The 17659-nt window shown below is 37.8% G+C and overlaps 1 protein-coding gene across 2 annotated transcripts in view; it reads left to right on the top strand.

Moving 5' to 3' along the window:
• Positions 1–15559, top strand: part of COL17A1 (collagen type XVII alpha 1 chain) — a 60959-nt gene extending 45400 nt beyond the window's left edge. For both annotated transcript variants that reach the window (XM_088131887.1, XM_088131886.1), the window contains exons 44-55: positions 312–425; positions 1822–1944; positions 2335–2400; positions 3739–3876; positions 5205–5285; positions 6240–6350; positions 7600–7752; positions 10222–10590; positions 13012–13152; positions 13526–13588; positions 14955–15017; positions 15510–15559. In XM_088131887.1, coding sequence (XP_087988013.1) covers positions 312–425; positions 1822–1944; positions 2335–2400; positions 3739–3876; positions 5205–5285; positions 6240–6350; positions 7600–7752; positions 10222–10590; positions 13012–13152; positions 13526–13588; positions 14955–15017; positions 15510–15559 — 1472 coding nt within the window. The remainder of the gene's footprint in view (positions 1–311; positions 426–1821; positions 1945–2334; positions 2401–3738; positions 3877–5204; positions 5286–6239; positions 6351–7599; positions 7753–10221; positions 10591–13011; positions 13153–13525; positions 13589–14954; positions 15018–15509) is intronic.
• The last annotated feature ends 2100 nt before the right edge of the window (positions 15560–17659 follow it).

Raw genomic sequence — 17659 nt, 5'->3', positions numbered from 1 at the left:
TAGAATTAGACATTCAAATTCATGAGCATGTTCCTGACTGGCATGGGTGGAAGAAAGGCTGCATTCTTTGCCCCAAATAAACACTGCAAATCTGGCCTAGATTTGCTTCATTTAATTGATCAGATTCTGTTAACCAGAAGGAAGGACAAAGGTGCTCTGCACTGGCGTGCCTACATACCCAAATCTTTTCCCTGTGAATGTTTTCTTTTTGCCTTTTTATTTCCACAGGCAGGCTAGGGTGGTGTAGGTAGGGGGATTCCAGTAAGGAGAATATCAAAGGGTATTATAATTAAAGTAACTTTTTTCTACAGCTGGATCAAGAACTTCTCAGGGCCCTCCAGGTCCCCCGGGCCCTCCTGGACTTCCAGGAGTTGGAATTGGCTCAGTTCAAGAGATCCAACAGTATGTCTCTGAGTACCTACAGAGTAAGTTCGTACAGTGGTTTTACATGGCTTTCCACAAAGCCATATATTCTGTACCAGACAGATGACAATATACATATACTAAAACATTCATAAAGTTTGAAGCTGTCCTCAGAGACATTCAGCTTCCCACATTGAATGCCCTGAGATCAAGGGCAATTTTGACCAGTTTCCTACAGGGTAAAAAGGTGGTGTCTTACAACCTCAGGGAGCAAGCTGTTGCAAAGTATGAAGGCTGAAACTGAGAGTGCCATTCTCTGGGTCCCAACCCCCTGGATGTGTCTAGCAGTGGGTATTCTCTGGGTATCTAGCACTGGGTATCCTTTCTGCTAGACTGTGTACAGTGGGCAGATTCTGCCTGGAAAACAAGGGCCCCAGAAGTTGCATAATGGATATGTATTACATCAGAGGACCTGGAGACTGAGGTGGCAACATTATACACTGTAATGTTTGAAAATGAGGGTGGGATGAGACCAGATCTAATATGGTCCACTCCTTGGTGTTTGGGGGGGAAAAAAACATCCTATTTGTAAAGGATAGAATAGCATATGAGTAGTCCTGCCCTTTCTTGTATTCATTTTCTCTTAGCAAGGAGACTTTAAATGGGGAGGGGAGTGTAACATTTAAAAAATATGACTTAATCCCTGAAGTCTGAGAGGTATAGTGAATAATTTTACCATCTTTATTATCACCTCATTTAACACAAAGCATGGGCTGGCTTAAATACTTTCATAAGTTCCAAGTCATAGACAACCCTTCCCACAGGTAAGTAACCAAGTCCTTGGTTTTCTTCTGACATGGAAGTGAGAAATGTCCAAGAAAAGACATTTGCTTTCAAATTTCTCTTTTAAAATATTATTTTGTCATGTTTCCTTTCCTAATTAGCAATCAGATTACACCTCAGCTGCCAAGATTTGTGTAACTTAAAGTACAGAAATGTTTTCCACAACATGCATTGCATAGCAGGGATAATGATCCATTAATTTAATTGGTCTTGGTGTATGCTTCTTCCCAAGTGAGTGAGAAAAGATAAACTGGTCTTCCTCTTATTTCGGCATCTTATGGATGCCCACAGACACCATCTAGTGTGGCTAGTAGTCAGAATTGATAGGTCTAATAATGAAGGGTATCATGTTGGGGAAAGCTGAGCTGTGTTTATATGCCATATAAACAATACTTATAAGGGAAAACAACACGTTAGGAACTTAGAATCTGGATCCCCAAATGCTCTAGTCAGGTGTTTCTTGAATCTGAGGTAGAAGCTAATTATATTAGGAATGCTATGGAAAATTTATCTTTATAGTTTCCCTAGATGGTTCAGACAGATTTCCAAGAGAACCTGATCATAGCATTAATCCATCTCTGTAGTAATTTAACTTTGTTTTTTCTTTCTTATTAGGTGATAGTATTGGCCGTTATCTGATTGGACCACAAGGCCCGCCTGGACCTCCAGGAATCACCATTGGTGCCGAATCTTTGGACTATGGTGAATTGGCCCGTCGTGTTATGAGCTACATATCCAGTAAGGCCCATATTTTTATATACTTAGTTTCCATTTCTTCAGTTATTCTTCATCTTTACACATGAAACTACAGAACTGGTCTGTATGAGATATATTAATTATTTGGGCATTGCTACCATACTGAACGTGGGTGGGTTGCTCCTTTTCATTGCCTCTAGTTGAATCCCAACAGTGTCCTTTTGGCATAGTGGAAGTTTATCAGGAATAGGAAATAATTTTAATGTGCTGAATAGATTGTGATGTCATTCTGATGCCCTACTATCAGATTGTTAAGCACCTGCTCTCTCATTATCATCTACTTTCTTTGTTATATGTTAGAAATATTTGTACTGTATTTTCGCGTCTTTGTGAACTTACAGTTTATGTTTTTGACTGCTTTTCTTTCTCTAGCTTCAGGCTCCTCATCTTCTATCTCCTCATCACTGTCTTATGAAAATCTTCGTGCCATGCTGCAGAGTAAGTAAATGCTCCAAGACTAGTAAGTTGTTCATTCGCTTCTAGTGCCATGCATTTTAAAGAAATAGGGGAAAACGCTATATACAAGTGAAATTGTCTTTGAATTATTTGGTGCCAGTATCATAGGTTACATCTACTGTAGACGTAGGTATAACTAGAGCTTGATTCAATAGTTCTAAAAGTATAAGAAGAACTCTGCTGGATTAGGCCATCAGTCCATTTCTTCCAGCATTCCGTGTCACAAGTACCCAACTGGATGCATTGGGGAAGCTCACAAGGCTGGAAAGAGAGTGATTTCCCCCTTCCTCCTTTGCTTCCCAGCAATCAGTATTTAAAGCATGCTGCCTTTGATTGAGGAGGTAATAAATAGATTACATGATCAGTAGCTTTGGACATCCTGATTCTTCATGAACTAGTTTTCTTTTAAAACTATCCAAGTTTGCTGCCATTACAATTACTGGCAATGAATTCCAGAGTTTAACTAGGTGCAGTAGTTAAAGAAAGTGACTTCTTTCTATCCGCCCTGATTTCCCTGTATTTATTTGCAGTAGATGACCACAAATTCTTACACTGTGAAAGAGGGGAACAACTTTTTTTATTCATGTTATCCATGCCATGCTTTATTTCATATACCTCTATATGTCTCCCCTTAAACTTTGTGGTATTATTTTATTTATTTATTTTTATTTATTTATCAAATTTATATGTTGCTCATCTCACTATACAGTGACTCTAGGTGGCTTACACATAAAAAATGATAAACAGTTTAAAAATCTGTCTCTTTCTCTCTTTCTTTCTCTCTCTGTCTCTCTCTCTATATATACTGTATACTGTATGAGTTAAAAGATGAAGAAAGCATCATCAAACCACCAACCACCCCCAGTGCTGCAAGCCCCCATTAGACCCCCATGCCCTGCAGTATGACTTTGGCCATAGCTTAAACAATCTCCAAATGGATGTTGAGCTCACATAAATAATTTTTATTTGGCTCAGCAAAATTCAGTAATAGAGAAGTTACAGTATTCACCAAACTCTCAAGATGGAGAGCAAGAAATGCACACAAATGTTGGATATATAAGAAACAAAATAAAACATATTTATCAAGTTTAAAGGAACATCACATTTCACTTTTCTTTGTTCCAAGCTGAAGTACCCCAAACTACCTTATGTATAACTAGTCAGCTCAGAAAACTAAGAATCAGCAGAGAGAACATTTCTAGAAGTTGAAAAATAGTAAAGTATGTTAAAAATAGCCAAAAAAACTGAAATATTGTTGGTTTTGGAAGCACCAAAACTCAGAAAAATAAACACTGCATGTTTTTTTAATCCTTTCTTTAGGTGAAGAGGTTCGTTCATATCTTATTGGACCTCAAGGTCCCCCAGGTCCCCCTGGGCCACCTGGACTGGGAGGAGATGGCTTAGCTTTGTCACTGGACTATGATGAGTTGACAAGACGTGTTGTCAGCTACATGACAAGTAATGACTTCTTTTATAACAAGTTTTATAGTACGTGTAGTGATTCCATTGCACAATGTGATTTTCTCAATGACACACCATGAAAGATAAATTGAATGCTCTGTACTGTTCATTGTAATCCCATTAGAAAAGTTGATTGCCAGATACTGTGTAGGAATGTAATAATGTCTCAACCCAATTGTTGCTACCCTGTATCTGTTATGGTATCCCTTTCTCTCACTATAATGGACTTGTCCTAGTTTAGCTAACATTGTGGGAACTATTTTAAGTTAGCTTGCAATATCAACAAAATAGGCACTGGTCAAGATATTTTCATGCAATATTTCATCTTTCCCTTATATTTGGTGGAGAGAGGGGGACATAAGGGCCATTATGTTTGAATGAGACCCTGCTGTAATCAGTGTGAAAATATACTCATATCTTTTAAGGATCTCTCGTAATTTACTTACAAGAAGAATTGTAGAAAATACATAAAATCATTGATTTCCATCTGCACTAAACCGTCCATTTGTTGTGGACAGATTTTGATTGCTAGTTTACAGAACTGCTTTGGGAAAAGGGAAGCACTGATCATTTGAATTTTTTTTTCAGGAATTAAGTACATGAGGTAGTTATTTTTAGAACTCATCAAATCTGTTTACAAATGCCTATACAACTCTTTCAAAATAAAAAAAAATATTATGTATGGATGCTCTCAGCAAAGCATTTTGGTCAGATCTGCATCTTCAGTATACTGACTGGAATATATTCTTGGAAGCAGAAAACTGAAATGGGGATTGTAACCTTGAGACAAATAATAGGACAGAAATTTGGCAAAAACATGTCAAAAGACATCAATGACTACAAAAATTAAAATGATTTGTAATTTTAATCACCTATAATTGTTAACTACATAAAAAAAAGAATACAAAGGTTTTTTTCCCTTACAAGGGAAGCTAGACTCATGTATGGCAAAATCAAGGCAAATATCTCAGCATGCCTCCAGGCAATTGCTTCTAACTCTAGCAGTCAAAGCAAGTTTTAAAGATGATAAGGAAAAAAAATGGAATAGGTGGTAGGAAATCATTGGAGGATTTAAGATTTTTGTTTACTCCCCATAACATTTCAATATCATGTTAGCCTGATGTGAAAGCATCTTTAGCCCAATCATTTTGGTAAGACTAAATCGCCTCCTGAAACTAACTTGTATCTTTTGTCCACACTCTATGATCAAATGAACATGAACTTTGAGACTGCCTAATTTCCTCAGGTTTTCTGAGGAAATATACAGTGTGGCTCTTTCCAGTTTTCTTAATCATTTCATAGCTCAGCTTTTATTAATATTTTAGGTTCTGGAATTAGTATTGGACTTCCTGGACCACCTGGTCCTCCTGGGACAACTTATGCTGATATCTTAAGTTTGCTTGAAGGTAAGCCTTGTCATCCTATCATACCATTTTAAGAGATCATCCTCATAGATGAACAGCTGAAGGATATCCATATTAAAGTTTCCTCTGTTGGATTTGCTTACCATAACCACAAGTCCACCTTGTCATCCACCTTGAATTTGCCATCTTTAATTCTTTATCTGTAGTTCAAACATCTAGATCTCTGTAATATTAATTGAAGCAGACAGCAGAAAATTCAGCTCCACCTCTTTGATATACAACTGATTGCTAGAGTATTTGGGCCTATTTTTCACTTGACAGTGGAAAATGGAAACAGCACAGGGACATATGTGAATGAGCTATAAGACTGTGATCAGAGGTGGCGTTTCTAGCTTGGTATAGATCCTCACAAGCTCCATAACCCCATCACCAGGGTAATCTAAGAACATGAGGTCCTGAAATATTTACTATGATGTAGTAAATTCTTCTGTTCTATCTTCACTTCCCTAAGTGAAGAACTCCAAAACTCTTCTGATCAGACTGCCTAATTTTTTTGGCACAGTTGCCCAAATTGGCAGCAGAGTTGTATCATTCTGAGTCAGGAAACACACAACAACTACAGTATGGTGCTGAAATAATATGATACTATAACCCCCCCCCGCAAAAAAAGCCCCTCACAAACAATTTCAAAAAAATGAAAAGTTCCATTTGTGTGTGAGAGAGCTTCATCCAGTTTACATCCTCGCTGAGACGGTCCTCCCGCCCTTTAAAAAAATACATGCAGCAAAAGATTGTCTACCCTTGCCCTGTAGACAGCTAATTGAATGGGATGGAAGAGGGTTGTTGTTGTTTTTAATCTACAGGCAACAGTGATTTTGCCCTGGTGGATATGTAAATGAGTATGAAGCGGTATGCTTATATGTGGGGTGTGGGGAGGGCAAGGAAAGCAGTAAATCAGGTACTGGTGTTGTTCACTTGCTTCCTTTGTAATTTCAGCTTCAGAGTTCAGAGGCATTATAGGGCCACCTGGGCCTCCAGGCCCCCCAGGAAGACCAGGTAGCTCTGTTTCCACCATTACTGCAGAGGATATCTCCACATATCTACAAAGTAAGAAAATTTGATATACACTGTGTTTGGCTAGATCGGTGCTTTTCAACCTTGGCAGCTTTAAGATGTGTGGGCTTCAATTCCTAAAATTCTCCAGCCAGGAAATTCCCCAGCATGCTAGCTGGGGAATTCTGGGAGTTGAAGTCCACACATCATAAAGTTGCCAAGTTTGAAAAACACTGTGGTCGTTGGTAGAGATATAAGCCTTCTGAAGAGGAAAATTCTCTGTAACTTTACAAGGGCAGACAAGATAATCTAGGGATGGCGATAGTCATAGAATTTGAGTGGTTAAAATGACCAAGTAGCATAGTGAACTAATCAGTCTGAAATTCTACTTGGGTTTCCACTTAAATTTTTAAAAAGGTAAGAAACTACTGACAGAACTACATTGATATCTTTGTTTTTAGGGCAGATCTACCTCTCTAAGAATTATGACTGTTATGGGGTACAGTAACATTTCAAATTATTATTATTATTATTTCAAGTGCCACTTATTTTTTTTCTAGAAATTTTGTTTAGATGGAACTAGTAGAACTCCATTTTGATTTTCTCTGCCACCTCCAGACTGAATCAAAACATTTCAAGTACAAAATAGTACACAAACGATTGTGACATGTTTAAAAAAAAAATCAATGCCTTTTTGTGTGTGTGCCCTCAAGTCAGTTTTTGACTCCTAGCGGCTGCCTGGGCTAGTCGCTGCAGTTCTTTTGGCAAGATTTCAGAAGTGGTTTGCCATTGCCTCCTTCCTCAGGCTGAGAGACTGACCCAAGATCACCCAGCTAGAGCTCACGGTCTCCCAGTTTCTAGCCTGATGCCTTAACCATTACACCAAAGTGGTTTTAGCAAATATTTATATGAAAATTACATTCTAATAAAATTATTGTGAAGAAATTCCTGCTTAATCTCTGATTAAAATTAAGGTGATGAGTTGAGATGTACATTAGCCATGCATGGTATGCTTGCCTACTCAGAAGTAAACTCACTGAGTTCAGTAGAACATATTCCCAGAATAAGATTGCATTCATAGAATGCACCCACAGAATGCAGTGGAATTTACTTCTGAGTTATTGTCTTTATAACTGTGGTGTTAGTTTCAGTGAAATAACATGGGAAAGAGAGGAGCAGAAAACAGAAACAGGAGCTAAAATTTAAAGCCCTAAGTGCTATTCCTAAATCTACCTCATCCTAACTATCATGAAAAATAACATGCCTCTTTATTAACTAAAGAGTTTATTCTTTTCACTTCAAGGTGTGGGATATTCCTTAGCTGCTGGTCTCCCTGGTCCACCAGGCCCCCAAGGCCCCCCAGGACCACCTGGTTTTTCAGGAACTGGCCTTATCTCCCTTGAAGATGGGGTTTGGACTGACCAGTTCAGGAGTGAATTGATCCAATACCTTACAAGTAAGTATATACTCATTCTGCAGTTTTGTGTGTTAACTGCCTATTGTTCCACTTGAAATTTCAAGATTGGACCTCATCCTGGCTCATTGCTTAGGACTATCTCATTTATTTTGGGTTTAAAATCAGATTCCTGTATGGCAATCGTATTCATCCTAAGTTTAGTTATTAAAACTTCATCTTTGTGGCCTGCAAGACAGCATTAAAGGAATAAACAAATGAACATTAAACGACAAATTAACACACTGAACAGCAGGGGAACACAAGGTTCAAAAATAAATTGCAGATGCCATGGTGTTTAATTATTTTTCAAGTAATGTTGAGAAGCCTGGGTTACTCTGTGGTTTAATCGGCTTTGTTTAAAATCATAGATTTAATTTTTATTCATTTCCTTATTTATCTATTATCTTTTAAGATAGGAAAGTACAGTGTTAACATGAATACAATAATACAGCAACGTAAATACCTACACACACACACACACACACACACACAATATATTTAGTCAGGAAAGAATTACGGAGCCTGTAGGGCATCACACATCCTTATCTTTTAAGGATTCCAGTGTTTGAAGCTTTCCCTTTATAAACTTAGATTCAGAAATGTAATGTTCATTCAGCAGTTCATCCATGCACTCTGAAGCAATAGAGGTGTGCATATTCCACACAGCCCAGGTTGGAAAATATCCTTAATTCCACTCTGTGGAATGCTTTTTCGGTTGTCTTCCAAAAAAAAAAGAAGAAAAAGAATCAGAATCCACTACTATTTTCATGCTAAAAGTCCTTGAGAGTATTTCAATAGTAACAAAGGAAAGCACACAAAAAGTAGTTTTATATTCTGAAATGTTGACCTACCAAGACTTGAAACATTGTAATGATTCTCCATCTTGATCATATCTGTACTGCCCTAGAAGTATCCCTTCTTCTTGATATCTATTTTCAAGACCCTGCCAATACAAGTGGCTTGTACTGTTCTGAATTCTTGATAGAGAAGATAAACAAGTGATTTAATTTCCAATTCACTGTCCTCCAAACAGAGATGATAAATATTACATGGCAGAGGGTCTGGTTACTTGAGGGACTGCCCATCTCCCATAACATCTGCCTGGCCAGTTTGATCCTGCAGGGTTGGTGCACTCCAGGTTCCTTCGATTAAACAATGCCATCTTTCGGGACCCTGGAAGTGTGCCTTCTCTGTAGCAGCACCTGCCCTCTGAAATGAGCTTCCTCCCGAGATCTGGATGGCCCCCACTCTGCTGTTGTTTCGAAGAGCTGTGAAGACCTGGCCCTTCACCCAGGCCTTTGGCGAGGGAGAGTGAAATCCTTTGCTTCAGCACACTTGCCATCTTTTATCTTTTATTTGTTTTATTTTAATTTATTTGTTTGATTGTTGTGAGCTACCCAGAATAATTAAGAGTTGAGTGGCATACAAATTTAAATAACAACAACAACAACAACAACAACAACAATACCTTTAACACCATCAAACAACATCTGCCTATCCCAGGTCCTTGGGAAGGACTCAATAGATGGATAAAAATGCCAAATCCAGTCTAAACATTTGGCTGACTGTGTGACCAACAATAATAATATAAAAATATTAAAGAAGCAAGGTGGAATTGAACTATGATTCCTTAATAATATGAAATCATTTAAAATATTCCCAGCTATAAATATTTACTACTCACTGGTTAATATATATTATTTACTTATGAATGTATTTATGTAGGATGTTTCTAGACCACTTCAGTCTTCAAGGACTCTGAGTGGTTCACAATGAGCCATTGCAATGAAAACAATAAATGTAATAAAACCAAACCAGTATATGTTTAACCATTACACAACTGGTGCCAGCAGCTCCTCCTTAATCAGGTCCAAAACAGCCAAGTTTTTACAAGCTTCCAGAAGGCCATTAGAATAGGAGCCACCTACATCTTGGGATTCAAGCTGTTCCAAAGAAGAGAAATCCCCTCAGAGAATCCTCACTTTCAGGCTTGTTCCTGTCATATTTCTCAGGAGATGGAGAGTTTCAGCAAACATTTTCTGTTCACTCCAGATGGGTAGGCAAAATCTGTCTGAGATCATTTACAAGACAATTCACAGTCTTGTAAATTGCATGCTGTTGCCCATATTTTAAGCACCCTACATGTCGAGTTAAACTTCTATGGCGCATCCTTTTAGGAGAAAGGATGCAGGACATCATTCATTTGAAGTTACCCAATTACCTGGGGCTTTCCAAATGTTTTGTGAACAATCCAGAATACCTCAGTAGGATTTTCCATCAGTACAGAATAAGCAGTCTATTGCATACATTAGATTGTTTCAGTTCCAATCTCCTGCTACCGCTGTAGATTTTTATTTTATTGTTGCTGTTATATGCCCAGCTTCTCCTCTCAATTCTACAACACAATATACCATCAGAACCTATGTTAACCAATGCAGTCTCATTAATATGCACCCATATGATTTGTAGGTGATGATGTACGTAGCTTCATCAGAGGACCTCCTGGACCTCCAGGACCACCTGGACCAAAAGGAGATGGCAGCTTTATGGCTGAAACTTATAGAAGCTCTGTAAATTCAGAAGGAACATATGGCAGATCCACAAGTTCTGGCTTATCGTATGATGCATCATTAGCCACAGGAGGATCAAACAGCAATTCGTTCAGAAGCAATGGAGAATATGGTGGATTGTTTGGAGCAGATGAATCTTATGCTGGAACATTTGGAGGAGAAGGATCACAAATAAGTTCAATAGGTGCAGAAGGATCCTATAGGAGATCCTATGTTGGGTCACTGGATTACAATGAATTAGCATCCAGAGTGTCTGAAAACATACAGAGTAAGTATACCCATCTGTACCATCCTTGGATAAATAGGTGTAGTTTTGAACATAATAAATGTAAATAAGTGAGGCTCACTGAACCATTGATAGGTAACATTTTTGGCTTTGGGCTCAGAGCTTGCATGTAGTGATCCCAAAATTTTCACTTTTTTGTTGTTCTTTTGTGAAGTTTTAGAGGTTTAATTTAGTGGGTGGATTGAGCCTCACAGATTAGCCAGCCATTTTGCCCACTGATTTTTTTTTTGGAGGGGGGGAGATGCTAAAAATCATGCTGGAAATCAGAAGTTTGCCATCACACTTTGATGTATGAACCGGGGCTGCAAACCACATGTAGCTCATAGACCTCTCACTGCTATACTAAATATTGGCCTTAAAAAAATCCCGTGCCATCCTGAACATTTAATTCAGATCAGTAGCTGTGATTGCATGGAGCCCCCCAAGCACTCCATTTGCAGTTCCCCAGCATTCAGACTTTACACTATAGAAATTGTTGGCTAAAATGGCTGGATTTTACCAACATGATTTTGGCCTTTCAGGGATGATTCTTAAAGATGGGAATGGGAGTGGTTTACATCTGGAGGGCCTGATGCTTCTATCCTGAAAACCCTTAAAATAGGGCTGGAAACATTTGGCCATACTCCTTCCAAGTTGATGCCACAGATATACCACATGGCTTCCTTCAAAAGTTTGGGATGCTGAATTGTGACCACCCATCACCCTCAAACATTGCCCATCTCTGATTTAATAGAAAGTATTTTTGGAAAATGCTCTGCTAAAACAGTTGAGAATCTATATTGTGCATTTCCATTGAGTCATCTTGTTTTTTAATTTACCTTTATGCTCTATGGAGCTTTTAAAGTAATTTGGTACATGTGATTCCTACAACACTTTCCATATCTGAATGGCATGAAAACAAATGCAATGAAGGCATAATGCAAGACCTTCGGAAGTGTACGCTCACAACCACGCTTAGGATTGTTTCCAACACTTGTCCACAGACTTTTTACAGCATTTACTCAAACTTGATGAAACCTAATTCTACAAATGGAGACAGATTCAGGTGATTAGATTAGAAAAAGAAGGCTTTTCAAGCAGTCACCACACAACAGAGGGTTGTTTTCAATAGAACCTATAACAGGCTAAACTCCAGAGTTTGTGTTATAAAATTATGTCCCACACTGAAAATATAGCAGTGATTAAGTGCCTCAAGACCTAACACTGACCAAGCATGAGCTCCAACAGTGGAATATTATTTCTTACATTAAATAAACTAAATAGGCATAGATTTTGAACCTTAATAGAGTACAGTAATGGAGCAAGATGGAACAGTCATTGTGCGGCATCTAAATTGTGGACTTCATGGGGGAACTTTGCACTTTTTTACATCTAATGTCATTTCCAAAGCTTTACATAATTCCTGAGAGGGTTGCAGTTATGCCATGGGGATCCCTGGCCCTGCTTGGCATTGATTACCAAGCTTTTAAAAAGCAAACAAAGGATTACAGGATTGCAAGAATTGGAATGGATTGTTTTACTCCTGTGAAGACTGTCTGAGGAGCACAGTCCTAAATTGTTAATTCTAGGATGATAAAAGCAGCAGGAACCAATTTGATGTAATTTGTTTTGGAAACTCACCTTACATACCAAGCGTTGCATTAAGACTTTGTATCTGGCATCAGCTGGTGTCCGGGTATGCAGTGCAATGATTCAACCTTACATTGAATCTTTTGCTAGAGATTTAAAGACACCCATGTGCATTTTCTGGGAGACTTTAACCTCTTAGAATATCACTCAAAATTATGACCAAAAGATGCATGCAACTTTTTAGGGGAGCAATGATAGTCCTCATTAATTTTATCTTTCTTTACAAGACTGGATGTGTTATGAGTTTGGATGTGAATCAGCACAGATGGTTAAGTGGCATCTCAAGGAAATGCCACATCATGCTTCTACTGAACCAGCTTCATTCATTGCCATTTGTTTTCCAAGTCAAATTCAAAGTATTCACTTTAGTGTACAAAGCCTTAGATCCAACTCATCTACAGGATCATCTACATCTGTACAGCCCACCTTGAATGTTAGGTCTTCAATGGGGCATCTTTTGCATGTCCCATCACAAACGCATCAACAGAAAAATTAACCTATATTGTGGAATAAATTGCCACTAGAGCTGAGGCTGGCCCCATCTTTATTAGTTTAGGTTAAGTCTTAAAATTTCTCCCTTCACCCAAGGGACATTCACCCATTTGTCCGTTTTAGAGCTTTAGTGTTTTAAAGGTTTTTCCATTCAGTCTTAATGTGGTTTTAGAATCCTGTGTATATATGTATTATATATGTATTCTTATCAGCTACCCAGAGATACTTGAATGGGCAGCACAAAAATTAATGAATAATAAAAAAACCAAAATTATTTCCCAGGCCGAGGGCTCCTTCAGGACATAATGACTTACGCTGTACAAGGCCCACCTGGACCTCCTGGGCCACCTGGTATCCCAGGCATTAGTAAAGTGTTTGCATCCTATGGCAACATCACAGCAGACCTCATGGATTTCTTCAAAGGTAACTGATAATCTCTAATTTACTTTAGCCTTTTACATACCATTCCCACATGCTGGTTTTTTCCTTTTTAATTATTTATATCTATATGTCTATATCTAGGGCAGTATAACTTGAATGGTGGTAGCTAAGGTTTGTCATAAATTTGATTTCTGGGTCTTTTAAAGAGGATATATGACACAGTATCTGAGAAAACCTGAGTACAGTAGCTTACTTTGATTTAGCATCAGAGATCCTTGCCTGAAAGGGCTTATGGCACTTAACTCATAATGAAAGTAGTTCATTTGTTTTTGAAATACTTGCATAAATAATTATCTCGTTTATATTTACAAACAAGCAGATATCTAGAAATGCTGATTTTGATTGCTTTCTACAGTTTATGGAACCATTCCAGGCCCACCTGGACCACAAGGAGAGAGGGGATTTCCAGGACCCAAAGGTAATTTAGATGCCTCATTTGGCAATCTTTAAGAAACTAGGTCTGCTTCCAGATGAGTTTTTTTTCATGTGCAATAACTCTGCACCATTCAAATAATCTAACAGGTTGGGCAGTTTAGACAGTCATTCTCTGTTTTTTTAGCTGATAGTGCTAGGACATGCTGTCTGGAAGCAACCCAAGAAAATCAGATAAATGACTCATCTTGTTGAACATGGTGTCTTTTCTTTTTGACCATTTTGAAAGGAAATTTTGTGAAGGTCTATTCTGTACTTTGCCTTTAGAAGATGCAAGTGAAGATCTAGGACAAACTGTTGCAATATTACTTCCTATCTGGAGTGTTCCTATTCAGGATTTTAACCACTTAATAATTTGTTTTTCTACACATTCCACTCTCTATGCCCATACAACTTTTTCTGGTTTTTGTTTTCCATATATGCTTAATATTCTTCTTCTGCTAAGCATGCTCAGTCCTCCTTAGGATTTTTGGGAGAGGCCTGTGGATTAAAAAATACAGGCCTTTTTTGTTCTTCTGTAAACCTCAGTGTTCTCCTGAGGATGCCAATACTTTGTGCCTGTTCCTCAGGAGGGCCTTTTGGGTTCCAGTTCTATTGTCACTCAGATGCCTTCACTGTTTGACTTCATTTACCCTTAGAGAAAATGATAACATTTCTTTCAGTTTAGCATTTGTAAATTAAACTTTGCAGGTCCTAGTGGTTTGACCATGAAGGGCTCTTACCTGTGTTTTCTTTCTTACACTAAAAAATATAAAAATTAAGCAAAACCACATGCACCAAAAGTAAAACAACTTCTGCACAAAATATGAAATCATTTACTGCTGTGATTAATGTCATTTAAATTAATCTGTCACCTACTAACACCATGTTGGTTTATTCTGGCTGTCTGCAGTCAGACTGGTATTATCAGTGAAAATGCTGATAGTCTTATGCATAAGTCATTTACGATTTGTACACTAAAAACTGCCGGAGGGTTTGGAGGCAGGAAGGGCAGCAAATGAGACATTTTCCAATTTGCTTGATGCCTTTGTAAGAAAATGTCTTGGCTGGGACTGTTCTTGGGACAAGGAATTAGAAGCCCTATGATCAATGCATCTGAGTACTTTAAATCAGGGTTCCTCAACCTCAGCAATTTTAAGATGGGTGGATTTCAACTCCCAGAATTCCCCAGCCAGCCTTGCTGGCTGGGGAATTTTGGGAATTGAAGTCTACCCATCTTAAAGTTGCTGAGGTTGAGGAACCCTGATTTAAATGATTTAACAAAGGTCTTTTTAAATAGCTAGCAAACATTCCAGTTTATATCCCTAGATTGTTTGGTTATAGTACTTGAATTTTTTCCTTTATTCTTCCAGGTGATACTGGACCAATGGGCCCACCAGGCCGCCCAGGACCAAGAGGGCCAAAAGGTGAAAAAGGTACTTAATATGATCTCTAACTTAGATGGGACTTTTACAGATGTTGGTAAATCCAGAAAAAGAAGCATAATGTAAACCCATTAAACATAAAGTTTAATCGTAATTCAGATTTATAATCTTCTGAATTAATTTTGTATGAGCAATTCCTTTCATCACTTTCAGAGATCAACAATATAGGCAATAACTAAGGCACTACAAATGTCCTGCACATATTAGATCCCAGAAAGAGTGAAATCAGATTAGCATAGGCATCTGTGGGGGGGGGGGGCAAGTGACAAAACATGTTGTGACATCACAACCCAAACCTCATGACTTATATCCTTGGGTCTGTGAGGATGGAAATGCAAATGGGTGGTTTTGTGACATAATGTCACAACATGCTTCATCTAGTCATCATTGTTTTTAAGAGCAGAGCCACCTCTACATGGCAGGGCAATAACGCCATCTTGGATTTTTATAAGTTATATCTTTTGTTCATTCTATTTCCATCAGGTGAATCAGTATATGCTGGCCGAAGGAAAAGAAGAAGCACAAGAGCCTAATCTAAGAACACAAATTAGGGCACAGCTTACCCCAAATATTGCTTTTTTGATCCCAGTAGAGATAAAGCACCGATGTCTACTGACTTCCACCAAATAAACATCAATCTGCTACTAAGATTTGGTATTTGGGGAATTATTTTGCTAATATTCTCTTATGTCTAGAATTTGGATGGCTTTCAGAGGTCTGTAATTACTCATTTGTTATAAACCTACATGAATTAGAAGTGAGTATAATTCTCATTGAAATTTGAAGATTTTATCTACATAGCCTGCACAATTCAGTTTATTATCCAGGACAAGCACATCTGAATTCCTTCAGATAAATATTAGAACATTTTCACCCAATTTTTGAAACTTTTTTTTAAAAATTGTCATTTTGAAAATGAATGGATTCAAGTTGTGTACTTTATCTTGACAGAGCAGGGGATATATCCAAAAGTGCTGCATTTAAGACAGGAGGCTAAAACCAGAGTTAACAATACCCAAATTATTGCCAACAGGATGTATAAACCATGTTATGCTTTATATATTTATCCATCCTTTCAAACCCTATTAACTGCACTGTAGTTAGCATAGTTAATTGTACTGTGAAGGAGCTTGGGGTTGAGCATTTTTGTAGAACTGATACAAAATGTTTGCTATGGTTTTTATCGCATTAAATGCCATTTTAATATCAAATTTTCCCATTAGATCTAGTTTATACTCTAGCCTTTGGTTTCTACTAAAATTGAAGTAGTGTGTTCTGACATGGTTAGAACATGGTTAGGGGGAAGTTTGTAAGCTAACTATTGACTTGTTTGGTGCCTTCAAGTCAGTCCCAACTCCTGGAAGCTACATGGACAAGGGTCTGCAGTTTTCTTGGCAACATTCTCAGAGGTGACTTGCCATTGCCTTCTTCCTAGGCTGAGAGAGAGTGTACCAAACTGGCTCTCATAATACTAAGTACAGTAGTACAATTTCACACTGAATTCAGTATCATATCCTTCAGAATGAAATAATCTTATTTAAAATCACTTCTTCTTTTAAAATGAGCACCTTTCAAGTTTTCTTTAATAAGCATATGCAATCCCAATTAATTTCATTACAGAATTAGATGCACAAAATAGGTATAGGAAATAAGCATATTCATCAGTAAAGTTTATTTTCATATGGCTTCAAATCAGTCAACTTGAAATTGTAATTTTGCATTGCCTAAATTCTCTGATCCTATCAAAATGCATGCATTAATGCAGTACTTGCAAAATGGTTGGTATCGACAGTTAATCCTCATGTGATGATGCATGCACAGTAAATATGATACTATGCAATACTGTGCATGTCTACTCAAAAGAAGGCACCACTAAATTCAGTGGAACTTGCTTCTAGGTAAATGCTTGTAAAATGCAATCCTAATGTATTGCAGTATTATATAGCCACAAAACCAGGTTTCCTAAGCCTATATCTAGATATCTATCTAGATATCTATATAGATATACACATACACGCATATATATATATAAGGTCAAGTAAAATTCACCCAATTTGACACCCAAGCTAAAAGTAGCTTGCTTTTATACTTTAAATCCTGAACTGATAGCTGACACCTTGATACTGTGAACTGTAACTTTAAATACAGTTATAGTTCAGCCTCTATTTTACTTATTTGCTACATGATCCAGCCTTGATATTCTATTATGTGACATCAAGTCATTGTCAACTCTTCACAATCACACAATTGATGGTAATGAAAAGATACAGATGTAGATGATTAACCAGTGCTAAAAAGACACATTTCAGACAGATTGGGAAATCTGGGGTAGGCGGTAACCAAGTTACAAACCTAGTATTCTCTCTACATGATGACCAGTCCCCATATTCTTGAAGCTGCATGAATGAGAATTCAGCATATCTGGAAGGCACCAGGTTGGGTAAAAGGGAGAGATTTATCCAACAAAACATACAAGTTGAAATCAAGAACTTTTTTTTTTTTGGCCTCAAACGAAGTATTCTCCCATTTCAGTAAGGGATGCAAGCCATATTTGCAATTAAAATTGGGATTAGCAGGCTGCCCATTTCTGAAACTACCCTAAGTACCCCAGTATCAAACATAAATCCTTAAGT

Source organism: Python bivittatus, unplaced genomic scaffold, assembly GCF_059951505.1.
Source record: "Python bivittatus isolate LINGU-HERP-01145 unplaced genomic scaffold, Pbiv_v1 ctg000980_np1212, whole genome shotgun sequence".
Lineage (NCBI taxonomy): Eukaryota > Metazoa > Chordata > Lepidosauria > Squamata > Pythonidae > Python > Python bivittatus.
The sequence above is the reverse complement of the archived record's forward strand: the minus strand, read 5'-3'. Positions and strand labels throughout refer to the sequence as shown.